Genomic DNA, 19035 nt, shown 5'->3' with positions numbered 1-19035 from the left:
AATGCAACACAGTAGCCTTTCTGGAGGTGTAGGTAGAGAAGGTTATATTCCAGTATTTTTATGACACCATATTTCTTTGAGTTCTGTGTCTACTAGATGTGTGGATGCATTCAAAGGATTTCACTGCTTTGTAAAGTAGGAAGATATTCTTGGATGGAATCCAGATGTGTGAGCTCAGATTTTTCTGCTTTTTTCAGAACCTTTTTACAATAGGGACAAATGGAGTCAGAGTCACTTCTGTGATTAACTGCTTATTGTTCTTGCCTGGTGCCTTGTCATGGACTCCTACTCAGAGCAAAGAATAAATAAAAAGATGATCTATTTTGTGATAGGTGGTTCCTCCCCTCCCCCCCCAGCAATACTGGCTACCTGGGAATTGTGAAGGCCAGCTGCCAGGTTTGCTAGAGGTGTAATGTGCAGAAGTATCATTAAGAAAAAAGTTTGGTTTGTGTGCTTACCATGGCAACAAACATAATGGAGCTGCTGTCTATTGACAAATGTTGACAGCTGGATCCACAGCCATTATAAAATTCAGAAGAAAGGAACGTTCACAGCCTGCAGAAATTAGGGTTTTAATTACATGGTGATGGCTGACAAAATTTACTGATCACTTTTTTGGTCAGAGCGTTTTTCCAAAAATTGCTGTGTCACCATGCAAAGATACGTATATTCTAATCCTGATTGCATTTAGGAAACATAAGGCCACTTCAGCATATGTTTAGTGTTGACAGAGAATCTTCCCAACTGAATAAGAAGAAAAAGAAGAGGTTCTGTTTCATGTCTTTCCAAGGAAAAATGGCAGCCCCGAATTCTCAATATTTTCAAGTTCCTCAGCTCTTTCAAGTAGTCTGGTAATGCTGTTTCTACCATGGAGTTTGCTTAGGTAGAAACAACATAGGCAGCAACCACATAGGTTATTTTTAATTGCTGCTAAGACTGAGTGACTTTAGTGCTTTTTACAATCCATTTGACTTAAAAAGAAAAAGCGTGTAGATAAAAGCGTGACTACCACAATTTTGGGCAAAAAGACCCAAAGCCTTCTCCCTGGAACTGCCTGAGCCCGTGCCACTCAGACATGTACATCCCAACATGTTGCAACGGGGCTCTGTCTTGCAGAACCGCTGTTCCATGTGGCTTTCTGGCAACACAAGGCTGCTGTGCCCCTCTTGTAGGAGCAGGGCAGTGTGGTCGTGGAGGATGGTCCTGCGTTCAAAGCAGTCTGCTGGGGTGCCTGGGCAAGCTCCCACGTGACTTCTGGCACATCCAAGCACATGTGGCTTGCTGCCTCCAGTTTGATCTGTGCTAGATCAGAATGGCAACGAGGCTGTTGCTTCTAATTAGCAGGGAAGTTGTTTTGTGGTGAGATTGCTCGGAAAAACAAATTCTGCACTAGAGATAAACAGAAATGCAAAGAAGAGATAAACTGAGCAGGTCTAACCAGAGTGGCTGGTGACTCCCATTTAAGAGAGAGATAAGAAAAGGACATTTGGTCCAGGTAAGTTTGGGTCATGATGAAAAACAGTGGCTCTGGTTAGTTGTTGGAATGTAGACTCTTTAGCACCATCAGAGGGGTTACATTCATTCTCCTGAGCTGCTTTTGTGTTACTGACCAGACCGTTCTGTCATTGCTACTTTTTTTTTTTTTTTTTTTTTTAATTTAACTGCTAGATTAATAGGCGACCTCCAGAAAGAGTCCCAAGGTATTGAAGACGAGTACCCTGAATTTCTGGCTGGAGTGGTGCCTAATGACCACAAGCATCTCAAGAGCATGTTTGTTCAAGGATGTTGTGACATGTTATTGGCTGGCTTATCTGAACAAGTATATTCTTGAATGCAATATATATGTAAACGTTTCAAGTGCCCCATTAATCAGATTACTTGAATGATAAACTCACTGCATTCTTAGACTCGAGTCGTTAGGGCTTTTTTTTTTTTCCCCCCCTCCTCCTTGCGTATTTAAGCACTGTATCCCATAATGTATTTCGTGCCTTTATTTGCTTAGCCAGAAGCTGAAAAAACCCCAGCGAGGGGACAATGGGTTCCGGGAAGGAACAGGAGGTTTTTATCCGCTCCAGCCGCTAGCGGCGGGGATAATCCCGCGGGCTCAGAGCCGCGGGGCGCTGAGCGGGGCCGAAGGGCGCGGGGCCGGGCGCGGCGCGGTGCCTGCGCGGAGCGCACCGGGGGCGGTGCCGGCGGCCGCGGAGCCGGAGCGGCGGCGCTGTGAGTGCGGGGCTGCGGGCGTGGGAGCGGGGCCGGGAGGGCACCGGGACCGCCGCTGTGCCGGCCGCGGGGACGGGCTGTCCCCGTCACGGGCTGTCCCCGTCACGGGCCGTCCCCGGCGGCTGCTGCCCCGTCCTGCCGTGCCCGCCGTGTGCGGTCCAGCCGCGGTGCGCGCCCGCGGGAGGCGGCGGCAGCGATTGCGGCTGCTGAGCAGCGAGGGTCGGGTCGGGCCGGGCCCTCCTTTGGTCCGCGGCTCTGGCCATAGGAGCTCTGCGCCCTCCCCCCGCGGTGTCGAGCTCTGAAATCCTGCTTATGCCTGCCCTTGAGGTTTGACGTTTTGAAAGATCCCTGCTTGCTCGGGTAACTTAACCCGTGTGTAGGGTGGGCACAGTAAGGTTGCTGAAGGGCGAAGAGACTGCTTCGTTTCTCGTGTTATTCCCGATGCGTTGGCTGGGTCTTGGGTGCAATCGCGTGACTCAAGAAATCCGCTGAACGCACCTTCGGGCTGCTCGAAGGACCAGCTTAGAGCCCTCCAGACCTTTTCCTCTAGAACCACAGGGACAGTGTGCCCCATCAGAGCTGGGTCATAGCAGGAAATGGACAAGGGAAACGAGCTTGCGGGGGAAATTGTTCTCTGCTGGATGTGTGGCAACGTGTTACAGTCTCACTTATGCACAGAGCCCCCCTGCCCTATGGGGTGGAGTTGAAATGTGTGTCCGTTTTCTTGTATTTTTGCTTTTAGAAACAAATAATTTTGCCCTTACGAATTATGTAGTGTGAGGAACGTGAAAGTTAAAATACAAGTAAGGCCTAAGAATCTAAAAAAATGGGAAAATAATTTTTAATTTAAGCTTGAATCTGCAGCAGTTGGAATTCTTGAATCTGCTAGGTTGGAACAGGAGGGATCACTTGCTGCCCAGTATCTGCTATGTTTTCAGTGAATGCTGATTTGCATTATAAGTGGGTCTGTTAGTACTCCCCTTGTTCCCTCACCTCTGCAGACTGACAGAGTGCAACTTTCCTGCTCTGGATCACCATCAGACCAAGCAGTGAGTTTAGCCTGTATTATCTTCAGGTAAAGTACTTCTTGCAGTTCTGTGCTCCAGGTACTGTCTCCCATCTCCACGGTATCTCCATTTGCTGATTCGATCAGAGATTTCCCTACCCAGTATCTAGCTGCTGTTCCCTCTGAATACGCCAGGAGAGTTGGAAGATTTCCAAAGTGGTGTGCCAGAGCTCTTTGCTCTCCCTTGCTCAAAAAAAATGGCTTGTTGAGATGTTGGGTTTCTTAAAAACAGTCTGAGAACGGGGGAGATAATTTGGTCTAGCAACGAACTTGATTTCAAAGGAAGGAGTATGGTTTCCTTGCTTGATACAGCAACTTTCTCTTCACCTAGAGCCAAGAGCAGTGTTGTATGTAATTCAGTAATGAACCCTCTGCAGACCAGAAAGAAACCTAAAAAGATGACTGTTATTCTCGACACAAGGGATGGTTTGTTAGGCCTTTACAATGGCAAAAAGAAAAGAAAAAAAATACCTCATTTCATGAAAATTACTTACATTTGTGCCATTCACAGAAATGTTAGGAGGCTTCTCTGTGCATTGATTTTGGCATTTAAAGGACAATTCTGGTTAGAAGGGACCTCCTAAACTTCTCCAGTCAGATCCCCACTTAAAGCAAGGCTAAGTTTGAAGGTCTATCAGGATGCTGTATTGTGTAATCCTTAATGGTATTTAAAAGCTCATGAAATCTTGATGAGCATGTTACTGGGTTATTGTGAATTGTAAATTTTCTTTATAGGAGTCAGCTTACAAAAATATTTGCAATCATGACTCATTTATGGGGGGGAATGTCTCATAAAAAATCAGCTCAACTTGTTTGGGATGCACAAGTTCTAACAGAGCTCTGAAACATTTTTAGGCTTGATATAGAATGTCTTGAGGAAGTTAGGAGTGGGAGAGAACAAAAAGACAAGCAGTGGTCAAAGCCATTTTAGGCTAGAGAGTATTTGCTAGTGTGATCCAACTTGTGAGAGTGCCCACTGAGTGTTTCCACTTTTGTTCCGTTTTCTTTTCAGGAAAAGTATGTAAGCAAATCTGTTTGCTGCCCTGAGTTATACTGACAACTTGAAAACATAGGCTTTCTTTTTTTTTTTTTTTTTTTGTTTTGGACACAGCTGCAATGGGTCTTGTTTACAGTGCTAAAATAAATGTTTAAGGATAGCTATCCTCTGAATGACTATTTTTTCTCTGATTGTGGGTGGGAGGAATATGAGACATCTAGAAAGCCATGTTTTAACTGGTCTTGAAAAAAGACCATCAACTGGCACTTAAAACAGAATTAAGACTAAGCTTGTTTAAATTCTGGTTACCTGAGTACTGACAGACCATAAAATAACTCACTATTATTTTAGAGATCTCTTGTGGTCACCACAAAAACACACAAAAAAGATGATTTTCCTTTTTATTTTGCCCTCTAGTCTCTAAAGAAAAGTGCTTGTTGTTTTTTGGAAGTTCTAGCAGAGTTGAGAGCTTGCAGATCTGATAGTTCCAGAGAAGATGATAGTTTTTTTAGCAAAGGGATGTTGCCACTGAAGCAGGAAACTGACCATAGAAATGCTGGGTTAATTCACTAGTACAGCCTCTATAGTGAATTTTTTTTCCTAACATTGCACAATGTGATGGCTTTTTAATTGTTTCCGGAGTTGTTTGTATTGTTTTGGTATATAGTGGCATATGTGAAAGGGTTAGATGTAGAATAGTCTGAAACCGAAAGAAAATATTACTTGTAAAAATGCACAGTTCTACAGAAGAGCATGGTTTAGCATGCAGATCTTAAAGCTTTGTGCCGTGCTCCCAGCTCCAGAAAAGCTTTCCATAATTCCCGTTCCCTGTACCTACCCACCCCATAAAAAGGGTAACCATGTGTTCTGTTAAAAAAAAAAAAAAATAAAAGGTTGAATGATTAAGATACCTTTAAAACAGTCTTGCCCTGGATTGGACAGCTGCTCTTTTGTAAGCACTGCAGGGTGACTGGGGCAGGGATTGCTCAAAGACTGGAGAGCCCCGGCCTGGCCTCAAGGCAAGGGCTCCAGAGCTGGACTCCTGCCTAGCCCTGCCCTCTCGCCACCCGTGGCAGTGCAGTTTGTCTTCTCTCCTGCCTGCACACACATTCGGGGTTGCTGCTGGTGGCTGATGCTCCTACAGGCTGCATGGGTTCTGGTGAGTGCCTGCACCTCTGGGTTACAGGCGTTTGGGATGCTCTGTTGTCTCTTCTCACGGATTAGGGTTCGTGGGATGCTTTGTTGTGTCTTCTTATTGCTGATTGTCCTCTGGTGTTTAAAAACTCATAGGGCTTGGTCACAAGGCAGTTGTGTTTGTATTTTAAGGTGGGCTGTGAAGTACTTTTGAGCTTCAGGTTTTCTTAATAAACAGCAGCTACACAGAAATGAAGCTGCTAGTTGAAGCTGCTCAGCTGTTTTCCAGTGAACCTCTTGGGGTTCAATGACATGATGCGTCAGGGCTCAGCCTGTCTTGCTGGCAAATGTTTAATAACCTGCCTGTGCTTCCCATGCATATTTTTCAGAGTGGCTCATTATGGTGTTTGCTTAGCAGAGGAAGAATTTTGGTATCACTGTGTAGAGCTGCATCTTCCTTTCCCCTATTTATGTAAATAGCAAAAAAAAATTCATGTATTCGAATAGAGGTTTTTTTGTCACTGTATGGAGACCAGAGTCCAACTAAAGTAAAGAGGTGTGTTGACTAAGATCAGTGATCTCCTCTATCAACAGCTGCTGAGTGGAAGCTGGCTTTTAGCAATGCTAATAATGCTGACATTAAGAATAATAATGTTAATAAAAATGAAAAGCTTTGTGAAAACTACTTATTAATCAGTTGCCACAAATTTGGCAACATTTTTGTACACAAATTATGTGCACAAGGTATTAATACTTATGTTTTACCCCACATCCTCACTCCCTTCCTTGTAACTAAGAATTTAAGAGGAAAACAGTTCTTGACCCGGCAAGATTGAAGTTGAGTAATCAGACTCTGGGAGAGAGCAGGGCTTTAGCCTTTTGGGTATGCCACAGAGATTTTGAGTTTTAATGCAAGGATATTGCTGCAATACATATATTTGGAGTTACATTTTGGTCATTCCAGAGGCTGGTGTCAGGATGGTCTCTGATAGGTGTCAGAGGCAGATATCAAAAAATTTTCATTACAGCATGACTTCATGTTTGACAAAACTACGCAAAGAAAGCAGATATGGTCAAGGAAGTTTTCCCTTGAGTAGAAGTAAGTGGTGAAATAGGGTAGAATCTGTTCTCTTATCTGCATTATGTTTGTGTAAACTGTCCTTGTTCCCTGCTCAGGCTCATGGATTACTCACATTTCTAGATACCATGATACTGTCTTCTGTGGAACCAAGTATGCTATTAAAAGAACAATGTGATCTTTTTTTTCTTTTTCCCAGATGTTTTCTAGCTATTTCTGCAAACAGGCAGTTAGTTGTATTTGTTTGTCAGTAGTATTGTGGAGCTAGTTTTAGGGATGGAAAGGGGTTTTCTCACAGAAAATTCTGGGCACAAAAATGAGGAGCTACTCCTAATTCTTACTTTCTGAATTTTAGCAACAGCTAGCTGTGGGGATAAAGATAATGTGTATGTCTGGTTTATTGCCAATCACAGCTCAAAAGAATAATATTTTCTTATATTTGTTGGAGTGAGAACCTCTCCCATACAAACGTATATACTGACAGTGATATTTACCAAAATATTCTATCAGGAAATAGGGTTTTGCAAATGGCAGTGAAAAAAATTGATTCTCCATGTTCTGTAATGCTGCAGCTGGGTGACAGCAAATGTTGTGATGTAAGTGTACAGTGATTTCTTATACTGCCAGACCTCCAGTGACTTTTGTACCAGTTGTTGCTCAGAGCAGGATCTTGAGTTTTGTCCATGAGACTGGGCTAAGTGTGTTTTCCAGCATCCTCATTAACTGATACTGCCTCACTGGAAGGTGGCTGTCAGCCCTTTCCAGGCTTGTGAAACATGCACAAGGGTCAAGATTGGGCTGTGGGGGATTCGTGGATGGAAGGTGGTTAAATAAAATTGCCACCTAAGTAGAGTCACCAGTAACCACAAGCAGTGTTTGTGCTCTCAGATGTTTTCATGCATGTGTAATGGTTCCCATTGCAGTGTTATCAGTTCTAACTGATGGGTGTGAGTTTAAGTTGTTTGCTTCTGATGCACTTTCTGCTTTAGCAAGAGTGGAAATTAGTTATCATATAGAAGGAAGGTGCTGTCCCAGGCATGTTTGTAATGTTGGATCACTGTGTGTAATAAAATGGTTGCAAGTCTACATATTTCTGTCTGCAGGCATGAGTTCTAATTTTGGCTTGGTGCCTGCTTTGGTTCTAGTGGGGAATTGTAAGGACTGTGGAAGGTTACCAATTATGTTGAACCAGATATAGCAGGTTTAGATTTAGTTTTTTCCAAGTCTTCTGTAGTATATTTGTAAAGTTCACTGGTTAATATCAATTAGCATGTGTGTAAAACATTTAATCTACAGATGCTTCTCTTTCTGAAAGAAACCACTGTCTTGCTGTAATAATTTAAGTTACTGACTAACACAGAGGTCATCTTGTTAGAGGCTCTTTATTACACATAATCACTTCAATCATCTTTCTCCTGATTGCATCTGAACACTTCAATAAAAGGTAAGAATATCTTCTAATAGCTAGTTTTGGTGTGGGTCAGGCACAGAACTGGAATGTAATCTAGGTCTTTTAAAACCCAGTTCAGTACATTAATAAATATACAGATCATCTCCAAACTAAAAATATCCATGTGAGCTTTTAGTTGTTGTTTCAGACCAATTCCTCCTTCTGTGGCATTATTGATGTCTAGCGTTAAACCAGCTTTCTTCTTTCTCTTTCCAGAAATGTCCTTCCTGCCGGACTTTGGGATCTTCACCATGGGCATGTGGTCTGTTGGCCTTGGAGCCATTGGTGCAGCTGTGACAGGGATTGTCCTTGCTAACACTGACTTATTTTTGTCCAAGCCAGAAAAGGCGACGTTGGAGTTTTTAGAGGAGATAGAGCTAAAAACTTTGGGATCAGGTAAGATTCTGGATGTTTCAGCCCACATTCTTCAATAATTGGACTTTTAAAAGAACCTTTGTAAGGCCAGGGTTAGAAGCAGTTTTTTTAGTCTTTCCTGGTTATAACATGTAGTTGGGTGTTCTTGATATCCAGTAGTTCTGGTGAGGGAAAACCAACCAAAACTGTTATTTGTGGATGAAAAAAGACACAATAAAGCAGTAATAGCCTCTTATGCATATAGTTTTTTTTTCTGATAGAACTGTATTTGAACGTGGAATTCTGTGCAGTGCTTTGTGTTGGTCCTTAAAGCATTAATCATTATAAACAAGAATGGCTGATACTATTGTTGATGCTGTTTCTCCTGTACAGAGCAAAGGACATTCAAAGCACGTGAACTGTGGCAGAAGAATGGTGCAGTGATCATGGCTGTGCGAAGACCTGGATGATTTTTGTGCAGAGAGGTACTTGCTGGGTTTGGGGATTAATTAGGAAGAGTTAAGGTATGCTTGAATAGATCCTCTTAGATCCCCTTTAAATAAAGGATAGGGACGAATAGGGCAGTCATCAAATACATCTAAAATATCTCAAGGATCTTGTTTCCTAGTTCAAACTGGTCACCAGCTAACAGCATACTTAGTTTCTTTTGCAGCCTGTTTGTATAACCCAGGTCCTGAATATTTTCCTTCTGAAGGTGATGGTTACATGACTTTTACATCTGCCAGGGACCCGGCCCACGGTCATTAGAAAGGGAGATGGCACAAAATCCAATTCGTAATGAGTCTTACGAGCTAGTTGTATTCCAGATGTCCAAAATAAATCTCTCTGAGCCAGGTAGTCTCTGGTCAAAAGCAGCCCAAGACTGGATTGGCAGAAAGCCATCAGATAACACCCATCAGCAAAAAAAAAAAATAAAGAGATGTGCATAAAGGAAGGCCCTTACTGTTCTGGATGCTGAAATGTGAGGCAGGAAGGTAAGGAGTCTGAAGATAAGTAGTGACTGTTCCATAACAAGGTGGGTTGGGAAACGACATTTGATCCTTAAGTTGACATTAGGCTCCTTGGGTGGAGCTCCTGAAGGAGACACTTAAAATATGATTTGAATGTACCAGGTACCTGGGAACAGCCATAACTTGCAGCTTGGCCATTTTTCTCATAGCTATGGGGAAAAATAGCTATTATGTTGTTACTAACTATAACATGGAGTAATTAATATCGTAACCACTTCATTAAGGCATCTGCTCCCATCAGTAGTAACTGCTTAAGTACGTGTAGAATTCATGCAAGGTTAAAGATTAAAGTGCTTTGCTCTCTGAACAGGTGTAGCATAGGCAGGAGCAGAATGCACTTATGTGCCTGACTGGGACTTTCACATACAGTCAGATAGGAATCCTGGAGTGATTTTTTCATTATTATTATTAATGCAAACTTCCTAAGTAGAAATAAAGATCCCCCCCCAAAAAAAATTGTTGTTTTTTTTTTTTCTTTCAGGAAAAAATTTAGGACAAAGAAATTTAATTTTGTAATTCTGATTTTAAAATGTCACATTTTTAACAGAGGTAGTCACACTGCTGATCAGCTCATTAGGGCAAAGAGGTTTGTATTTTAACCATGAAACCATTTGAAAAAGCTTCTAAACTTAAGTTATTTTTGATTTTTGTATACTCAAAGCATTTTGTGAGTTGCCTCTTGCCTCTGTCTTAGGTTCAGTTGCTGTTTTTTGGGTCCATTAATGTTCTTCCATAGCATGAAAGCTTTGGAAAGCTTCTTACCCCACTGTCACTGACTCTGAGCTACTGAAGTGATTCAATGTGGGTCAACTGCCATATCTGTTAATCTGTAGGCAGTAGGTCTTGGATACCCTTGGTTTCCACTATCTTACACCTTGGAAAGGATGCTGAACTGTGTCTTTCTTGACAGCACCAAGAAGGAATACATACTTGCCTTGGCTTGGTGGTGGTGTTGAAAAGCAGTCATTTTACCTCACAGATCACTGTCCTAAGATCAGTGGTGAGGACATGCTTCCATGCTCCCCATTGCAAAGGGTGTCACAAATCCTACTGGAATGATGCCTTGGGATCCTTGAGAACTGAGGCATGTAAATCTGAGAAACATGGAGTCTTTTGTCTTTATCATCTGCATCCTAAATCATCAGATTCCTTTTTTTGTTATTGTGGACAGTCTTTAATGGCACTGCACTGTACATCTTATAGTCTGGATCCAGCTATGTAGTGATCTAGTCCTCCTGTTGTTGTAAAAGTGCCATGGGCTTATTAAATAATGTAGATATTAACTCAGGCACTCTAAAGCAGCAACTGATCCAAAGCTATAGCTGATCTGTCAGAGGGACCAGCTGAAATGGGAATTGTTCTTTTGCTTTGTGCCTGCCTTGGTGGAGAGAGGAAGTATTCTGCTAGGATGTGCTTGTCCATGTTTAAGAAAAACAAGAGAACAGTTTCACAGACTAGGTGAAATGGTCACAGCCATACAGATATTGTGTAATATAATTTGCCCACAAAAATAGACTTCCTTGATTTCTCTTATTGTATCATTTTAAAATAGCAGTAAAGAAAACCAAATTTGGTCTAGTCCCAAGATGCTGCTTGAAGTCTAACCTCTTGTGAATTTTAACACTTAACTGTGCTTTTACATTGCATCATTCCCAATCTCTCTTCTTCCAAAAGCCAAGCAAGGAGACATAAAATAAACTCCACCAAACTGTTGAGGTGTCTTTTTCCATAAGGCTCATCAAGGTTTGATGGTATTGCTGTCTCTCCAGACACTGATTTCTGGCTTTACAGGGCACCCTACTGCACTAGCCTGGAACTTCACTTCTCAGACGTGTTAGGTTGCAATACAAATTATTTTTTTGGGTTGTTGTGTTGGTTATGAGAGTTTTGATCTATATAAAATGTCCCAGATAAAATTGTTATTAACCCTCTTTTAAGAAGATCCTAAGGCATTTTGGTGAGGGAAAACAGAAAGTTCCCAGATCTTTAAAAACAGAAAAGAGGTAAAAGGATAAGCTAGATCCTTTAACTCCCACTGCTCACTACTCAGTGTTTGCTTGTAATGTTGATTCATACTTTTTCATTTCCTCTGAAGAGGCAGAGTAGTGAACTGGAAAGCTGCCCTTACCCTTTCACTTTCTGCTGTCTTTCTTTAATGTGTTTTCTCCTCTCTGTTCACCCCTGTCTGTCTGCTGCTTGGTACTCAGTAAATTCTAGATGGTCCTGCAAGCCCTTCAGTTTAGGCATTTCAGTTAGGTGGCTGAAAGTTTTCATTTAAACTGTGTCCATTTTTTAAAGCGTGGAGGGTTTTTTTGTGGGAATTTTATCCAGTAGAAAGGACCTTTCTCCATTGGAGATGAGAAGAAATATATTTTCAGTGCACACTCTAATTTGTTCAAAACGTCTAATCTGTTCTTTGTACAAACTGTGGGAACTGGGATTCCTTCAGCAGAACAAAAACCCCAGCAGATGAGTGGTGACACCTTACACTCTTACACATCAGAAAAAACAGTGTTGCTTCTGGGATACTGAAGGTCTATGAAGAAATTCCCTGATTAGTTTTACTGGGGAATTTAGGAAGGAGAGTGCATCTTCACTCCATTACTTATTTTGGACTTGTAAAGCCTGCTCCTCCACAGAACCCTCAAAATACTTTGCAGAAGGACTGATAATAATGGATTTTAACTTGGAAAAAAGCACTGGAATTTCTGGCCTGAAAAAGTTAACTGATGTGCAAGCAGTATCTTTTTAGTATTCTTAAATACTTCAAAAGATAGTTGAAGCCCTAATACAGGCAAGGTATATCTGCAGCTTAGAGTTAAAAGTATGTTTTCTTCAGGATTTTTAATATTTTATCCAGTAAATGCTCAAAAAATCTCCTTCCCCTATGCTTAACAAAGAAAATTTTAGTAAATCTGGTGAAGAGCTGCCTAGGAGTACAGCTAGCTTAAATGTCTGATTTACAGGTGTGTTTCTGGTTTGCAACTCAAGCTAGGATTTACATATGTTACTGATGGTCTTGAAATTCAAGGTGAAGCTTTCCAACTTCCATTTACTGACTGAAATGTTTGGTTTTTTCCTTTCCTTAGGAGGCTTCTGAGCTCTCCTCTCTGCAACCTCAGCTGTCCAAGCTGGGTGTCCCTCTCTATGCTGTTGTGAAAGAGAAGATAGGGACTGAAGTGGAGGATTTTCAGCATTATTTCAAAGGAGAAATCTTTCTGGATGAAAAGGTACAGTAAAGTTTGTGTTCTTTTGTTTAAAAACAAGCCTATGAATGCCCTCTTCAATGAGCTTGTATAGATAGTATAGGTAAAATGTGGACTGAATGAAAAAAGACTTAGTAGCATTGTGGTTTAAGAAGTTAATTAGCTTTGCTTTTCTATATATATATACATCCTGCTCAGCTTACAAACTGCTGGGTTGCTATGCCCTGATAATAAGCTGTTGTAGGATTATTCCACCCCTTTAACAGGTAAACAATATGGCCTGTTAATATTTATTCCATTCTTCCAATGGCTGTGTTACCTGCTGATGTTAATGATGGGGTTTGAAGGTGACAGATATAATTAATTCATGATGTACAGGCCAAATTGCAGTGATATAGCTTGTCCCAGTACACTGGTACATGCTGTATTGCCAGTCCCATGTCCTACAAAACCACAGCCTTGCTTTCTCCCAAACCCAGAAGACACATTTAAAAATCATTTGGCTTCTGAAGAAAAAACAATATGTAATATTCAAAATCAGCTAGAAGATACCTTTATCTTCCTCCCCCACTCTGCTTGTGTGAATTTTAAAAAAACAACCCAACCAACCAAACAATAAATATGTTTATCACAAAGCACCCTTGTTGTCAGTAGTAGGGATGTAGGTGTACATGGGGCTTAAATACCTGTGGATGAGCTTAAAATCCACATGAACAGTGGCAATGCCACTGGTTGGTGGAGGTAAGTGGTCAGGTAGCACGTTAAAGAGGTTATTTCAGGTGCTATTTTTTTAGCTATGCCTGGTTATCTTTTGCTTGTTTTGAACTTTTCTTGGATACAGGGTTCACTGGTTTCCTGAATTTAATTTTGGAGGAAAAGTCTTTTGCACTTTGTGTGCTGAGATATCTTCTGTTTCCCTGCAGAAAGGCTTTTATGGTCCACGCAGACGAAAGATGATGATGTCAGGCTTCTTTCGTATTGGAGTCTGGCAAAATTTCTTCCGTGCTTGGAGAAGTGGATATAGTGGTAACCTGGAAGGAGAAGGATTCACCTTGGGAGGAGTATATGTGATTGGGGCAGGAAGACAGGTACTGTAGGCTTTTATGCCTCCTGTGAGACCAGAAGTTTGTTTTCTGGAATTGTTCAGTTGCTGGGCAGTTGATCTCCCATGAGGAGACCAGTGTATGAATTTCCCTCTTGTGTTTTTGACTAGGGTGTGTTACTGGAGCATCGTGAGAAGGAATTTGGAGACAAAGTCAGCCTTCCATCTGTCCTTGAAGCTGCTGAGAAGATAAAACCACAGGCTTCATAAGTGGAAAAACAGTTGCACGTGTTTCTGATTACAGCTTGAAACGTAGACTGCATCCGTTTCTTGAATGTGCAGTTTAATTGCTTAACTATTTGGTGTTCAATGCACTGGAAAGGTTCTCTATTCAAACATAGAAACTAATAAAAATCCTCTTGGATTGTTTTTTGTTCCTTTGCAGCCTTCCAGGTGGTCAGGATTTCAACTGCTCCTTTGTATCTGACTGTATTAATGAAAGGCTGGGTCTAAAATCTGACCTAGCCTAGATGTTTTCAGTCAGAGACAGTCGGTTGAAAACCTGTCTACCTAGGGGAGCAAAACTCTGCTAAGGCTGGAGTAAAGGAGTACCAGCTGAAGTTGAAGGATAATAAATCTTTATGTAAACGAAATGCCTTTGCTTTTTGCTTTTTTATTAACATGTAAACACATCCGAGTTTCTGGAAGACTAAATCCCGTCAGTGTAAATAATTCTGAGATTTTGCAAGACATGCCACTATGTCTGCACGTGAAGTTTCTTGTTAGTTATCTACTGGCTCTAGGTCTTCCAGCTCTGTGTGATTGCCTTCAAGGAAGATAATTGTGGCATGAGGGCAAGTTACTTTTAGTGTTTAGGATTCTTAAAAAAAAAGGGAACAATATCAGAGAGAAGATTAGGTTAGTTTCTACCCTGACTTGAATTTTGTGGTGGAATGGCTGGGCTGTTACTCATGAGAATAGATGTAGAGTTGCACAATATGATCCCTGACAGCCAGTACCATCCATAGCGAAATACATGTGCCCAGACTGTAGTATGAACAGAGCAGCATGAAAAGTGCTGATATTTCAAAGTCTAAGCAAAATGTTAACATTGCACTTAGAGAGGATTATTAAGTGTTGCATATTCTTCATTAGCTGGTGTAAATAAAAGTCTAGGCAACTTTGGTAAAATGCATGGGCTGGTACATACTAAGCTATTGAAAGAATTAATGGGAAGGATTCTTTTGTCCTGACAGCAGATCAGTCTGAACTGTAATTTTGCTTTCCTCTGATTTTAAAATTAATGAAAACTTCATGTGTCATTGGTACTGAGGGCAGGGATACTTTGCATCTCTGAGACTCGTAACATGCCTGTTTTTGCTCTGTGTACCAATGCCTATCCGTGTGTTTTGTCAGGTTGGGTGCAAAAAACAGTTGCTGTACATGATGCTGACTATATAGAAAACTAGATGCCAAAACCTCTAAAATTTCACAAACCCTGAGGTGTGGCCTTGGTCTGTGTTAATCAGTCATGCAGGCTTAATTGCATCATTATGGACGAAATCCTGACTTCTTTTTTTTTTTTAATATTTATGTCCGGGCAGAACTGATTTTAACAAAAAAATATTTATATGCTCTTCAGGGTCTGTTCTTCACAGTTCCCTGAAACTGCTAGTAGTGAGAATTTTGAGTCATTCATATGTTTCATTTGGAAACTAAATAGAAATTGGACTTGTATACTACTATCGATCAACTGAAATTTGTGTTGTGGGGCATGGAGGAAGGTACAGGAGCTCAGAGAGTAGAGCAGCAAATTCTGTAGCCAATTGACTACATGATATGGACTTCTTATAAAGGCTCTCCTTGGAGTCATGGACAAGTGCAGTGAACCATATATAGTCTCTGTCCATGTTCAGAACTGCCCAGGTAAGTATGCCCATAAATGGTGTTGGATTCTCAAAGACATAAAATGCCTGGCTGGAAATGGGCTCCTCTGAATGGCATCCACAGCAGCCAGGCAGCTGCCAAGAGTTGGCTCCATGAAATAAAGAATTGTGCCTGGGGGATTCTTGCCCTGGGTTTTTGCTGCTGAAAGGTAGTACTGGTATCAGGCATGCTTGCCTGACACAAGGCCCTAAAAAGTTCAAAGCATTGTGTAAGTGTCCACTTGTCTGCAGTAGGTGTGTGGTTACTGGAGAGTGCAAGTGGTAGGAAACACAAAAGAGATGCTAAAAGAAACGGGTGTTTCTTGCAGTTGCAACATGCTACTAGTAACAAATATCTTAAAATAGGAAGATTCTGCATTGTGGCTCCTGTAGAGTTCTGAGTTTTCTTTCTCGGGGGAACTAGAAAGCCTTGCCATTTGCAGAGAATGTATCCTTCACAAAGAATGACAGAGAAAGTACTGATCTTAGACCTGGATTTCAGGCCTTGTTTCAAGGGCTCGTTATGCATTTCACGTAAACATGAAATGTGAAAGGCATAAACAGTCCTTGGAGAATGGAATGGAAGCCAGATAAATTCCAAGAAATTGGAGATAAAGTGCCTTTGGAACCTGCTAAAACTGGAGAGCATCTACTTACAATTTTGTGTACATGCAGCTGAATCCACCCACTCTATCAGAGCTGGCCACCCGTTCTTACAGTCAGACTGCAGGAAGTCCTGGATGATGGCAAGGATGCCACGGGGTTGCAGCCTTGCTCTTAGTCCACCCAAAGGGACTGTGTTTTGTGATCTTGGAAACAGAGGCAGGAAGCTATCTTGTCCAGCATTTAAAATGTTTATGGCAGTAGAATGGCTGTTAAAACGTATAAATCACTAATGCTACAACATGCTGAAGTGTTCTTTTAGTGTAAAAATATTTTTAGAAAGACGCACAAAGTCTTTTTGAGGGTGTTTATTAAAATACTTTTGGAAACCAAAAGTTCTCTGCTCTGTCAGGTTCTGCAAAGGTGTTTATACAGTAACCATGTCAGATCTGGGTTAGTTCCCCTAAACAGTTAGTACGCTTCTTGACTTGAAAGTTATGTAAGCTTACACACACTTCAAAGTTTTCTAACCCTATATTTCAGAAATCAAGTCAAAATTTGGAGCCATGGAAGGTCAAAATGGCATCTAAAAATGTTCTAAAAATTTATTATTGAAAAATCTGACTTGTTTTTTCAAGCCAACCTTAGGATTGTTTGGAGTTGACTCATCCTTTCTGAACTCCGTGTTGACAAAATAAAAATGGGGAGGATAAAAAATAGGTGGTGCCTAGGAGCAAGGAATTGTTAATAACAATTGGAAATGGGCAGTCTTGAAGAAATAAACCCCCCAGCAAAAGAGTGAAGGAGGAACAAATTAAATCTTAGTGAATTTCCAATGCTGCAGACTGCAAGGTCTGACTGTTTTAAAAAGAAAAAATATTTTCTTTAAATTTAGAACGTTCTAAAAAAAAAAAAAAAAAAGTTGTTGCTTTTGTTATGCTAACAGTGGCCTCTGCTGGCCCAGTTCCATGTATGGATCTAATATTTCATTTTTTTTTTTCTTTTAACATGACATGTACCGAAAATCTAAATCACTTCTTGGTGCATCAAATATCACATCACAGTTCAACACTCAGCTGGCTACTGGAAAAACTAATTAATAAAGTTTGTTTATTCAGGGCTTGAGAAACAAAACTCCACTACAGTAATTTCTCTTTGATCAACTTTCCTTTGCTTGTCAGCCTGTGCATCTTTTTTTTCAGCACATAACCAGAGTTAATAAAAGGAAAAAAAATAATAATAAAAGAATGAAAATTCTGTGAAGTCAGGAGGGTGGTGTAATATAGGAAAGTGTTTTTATCTGAACTTTAAGAGTTAGCAGTTGCATTTCCTATCTGCAGTGTCCTTTTACGGCCATTAGAAAAATGGTCTGGCCCGGAGGGTGTTTTCAGTTCTGCATTTTTGTTTCCCCGTGTGGGTTATCTATTCCCACGGCTGTCAAATTGCCTGCAGTTGGTGCCATTTGCGAATATCCACAAAGAGAAGGGAATGCCGAGGAATCCCTGCCTTTTTCTGATGCGTTTCCTGTGACTCGCTGTGGTAGAAAGAAAACGAGCGCGTTTCTCCTTCTCTCTGCACCGCTGGATGTCACTGCTGCCCCAAACAAAATGCGGGTCAGCAGTAAACCCGAGGGGTTTTCTGCAGTAAAAGATTTGCATAACAGACTCTAACCACTGTTAGCAAAGACATCTACTCCTACCCCCTTTTTACTTGAGTGGGCGTTTTCCTTTTAAGAGTAAGAAAGTTGGAGGAAGGATATACTGTATTGAATGACACACGCTGTGGCGTATAGGTATTTCTAAGTGACCGCGGAGGGAATACATTATTAACAGACTCACTGCAATACTTACAAAAAGTAACATATTAGGTTTTGGTGATACTAATTTTCGATAGTGCCGGTGTGTGAGTGGTTCCCGTGTCCCGCTGGCCGGAGCGGACAGGTGCAATGCCCACTTTTAGCAGCAGGAGGAGCTGCGGAGGTGAGGAAAGGCTGTGGACTAAATTCGATCACCAATCCAGCCTAATCCCCCCTAATTTTATTTGATATCTGACTAGTTCCAGCCTAATTTTTATTCTTCTAATCGATCTCTAACGTGTTATAAAGGTTTTTCCCTAAAATACTTTCTCTTTTAGATCCCGCTATTGATTTCTTTGTGTTTGAAGCTGTTTGAAGTCTCTTAGTGGCTTCTGTGGGCTTTGTTTCCCCACGCACCCCTCTCTCTTAACTTCATAATTATCAAAACCACATGACAATTCCAACTATAACTCTAATTTCCCGAAACCTCCCTCCATAAATAGAAATTTTTTACACTGAAAAATGGTGTTTGATGATAATGCTGAGCAGATACAGTTGTGAATAGCTCTGGTCATGCCATTTTCCACCAGCTGCTCCTCATAATGGAATATTCATTAATTTCAGGAAATGTTTTGCAGTGGTCAGAGGAAACAGCATTGACAAACCATACATGAACATCAGCCTGCACAAGTTCAGATTGCAGTTCAGTTCAGATTCAGTTCTGCACAAATCAGAAAAAAATCAGATTTTCCATTTTCATTCCCACAGTATTATTACATGCTCTTACTGCTGAAGTGACTTTCTTTTAAAAGTCTTCCAATTTACCCTAGCACTTAGTTAATGGTTTCTGTGATGGATGAGATTTTTACCCTAATTTTCTTGACAACACAGTGAAAGCACTGTGAGAGATAACGTCAAAGGCAAATAAATGGGACACAGAAGTTGTTTGAACCATCTCCATGCTAACAATGAACACAGTCAATTCAACTACTCTGTGAACTGCTAACACTAACCATTTTAAATTGCAAGAGAGCCTTGTTTTACCTATGAATGCCCTTCCTAATTCCACAGTCCTTACATCCTAAAGCTGCTGAATTTCCCCAAAATTCCTATTTTCTCTGCTGACTCTTAACA

The 19035-nt window shown here is 41.1% G+C and overlaps 1 protein-coding gene across 1 annotated transcript; it reads left to right on the top strand.

The window, feature by feature from the left end:
- The first annotated feature begins 5310 nt into the window (after positions 1-5310).
- PRXL2A (peroxiredoxin like 2A) lies at positions 5311-14231 on the top strand. The gene is made up of 6 exons (XM_027720675.2): positions 5311-5442; positions 8162-8341; positions 8693-8784; positions 12420-12560; positions 13460-13624; positions 13750-14231. The coding sequence occupies exons 1-6, from the start codon at positions 5433-5435 to the stop codon at positions 13846-13848; spliced, it is 687 nt and encodes a 228-aa protein (XP_027576476.1). The 5' UTR covers positions 5311-5432; the 3' UTR covers positions 13849-14231.
- Positions 14232-19035: the final 4804 nt, after the last annotated feature.

This window comes from Pipra filicauda, unplaced genomic scaffold, assembly GCF_003945595.2.
Source record: "Pipra filicauda isolate LSUMZ 115617 unplaced genomic scaffold, ASM394559v2 scaffold430_size1018388_pilon, whole genome shotgun sequence".
Lineage (NCBI taxonomy): Eukaryota > Metazoa > Chordata > Aves > Passeriformes > Pipridae > Pipra > Pipra filicauda.
The sequence above is the reverse complement of the archived record's forward strand: the minus strand, read 5'-3'. Positions and strand labels throughout refer to the sequence as shown.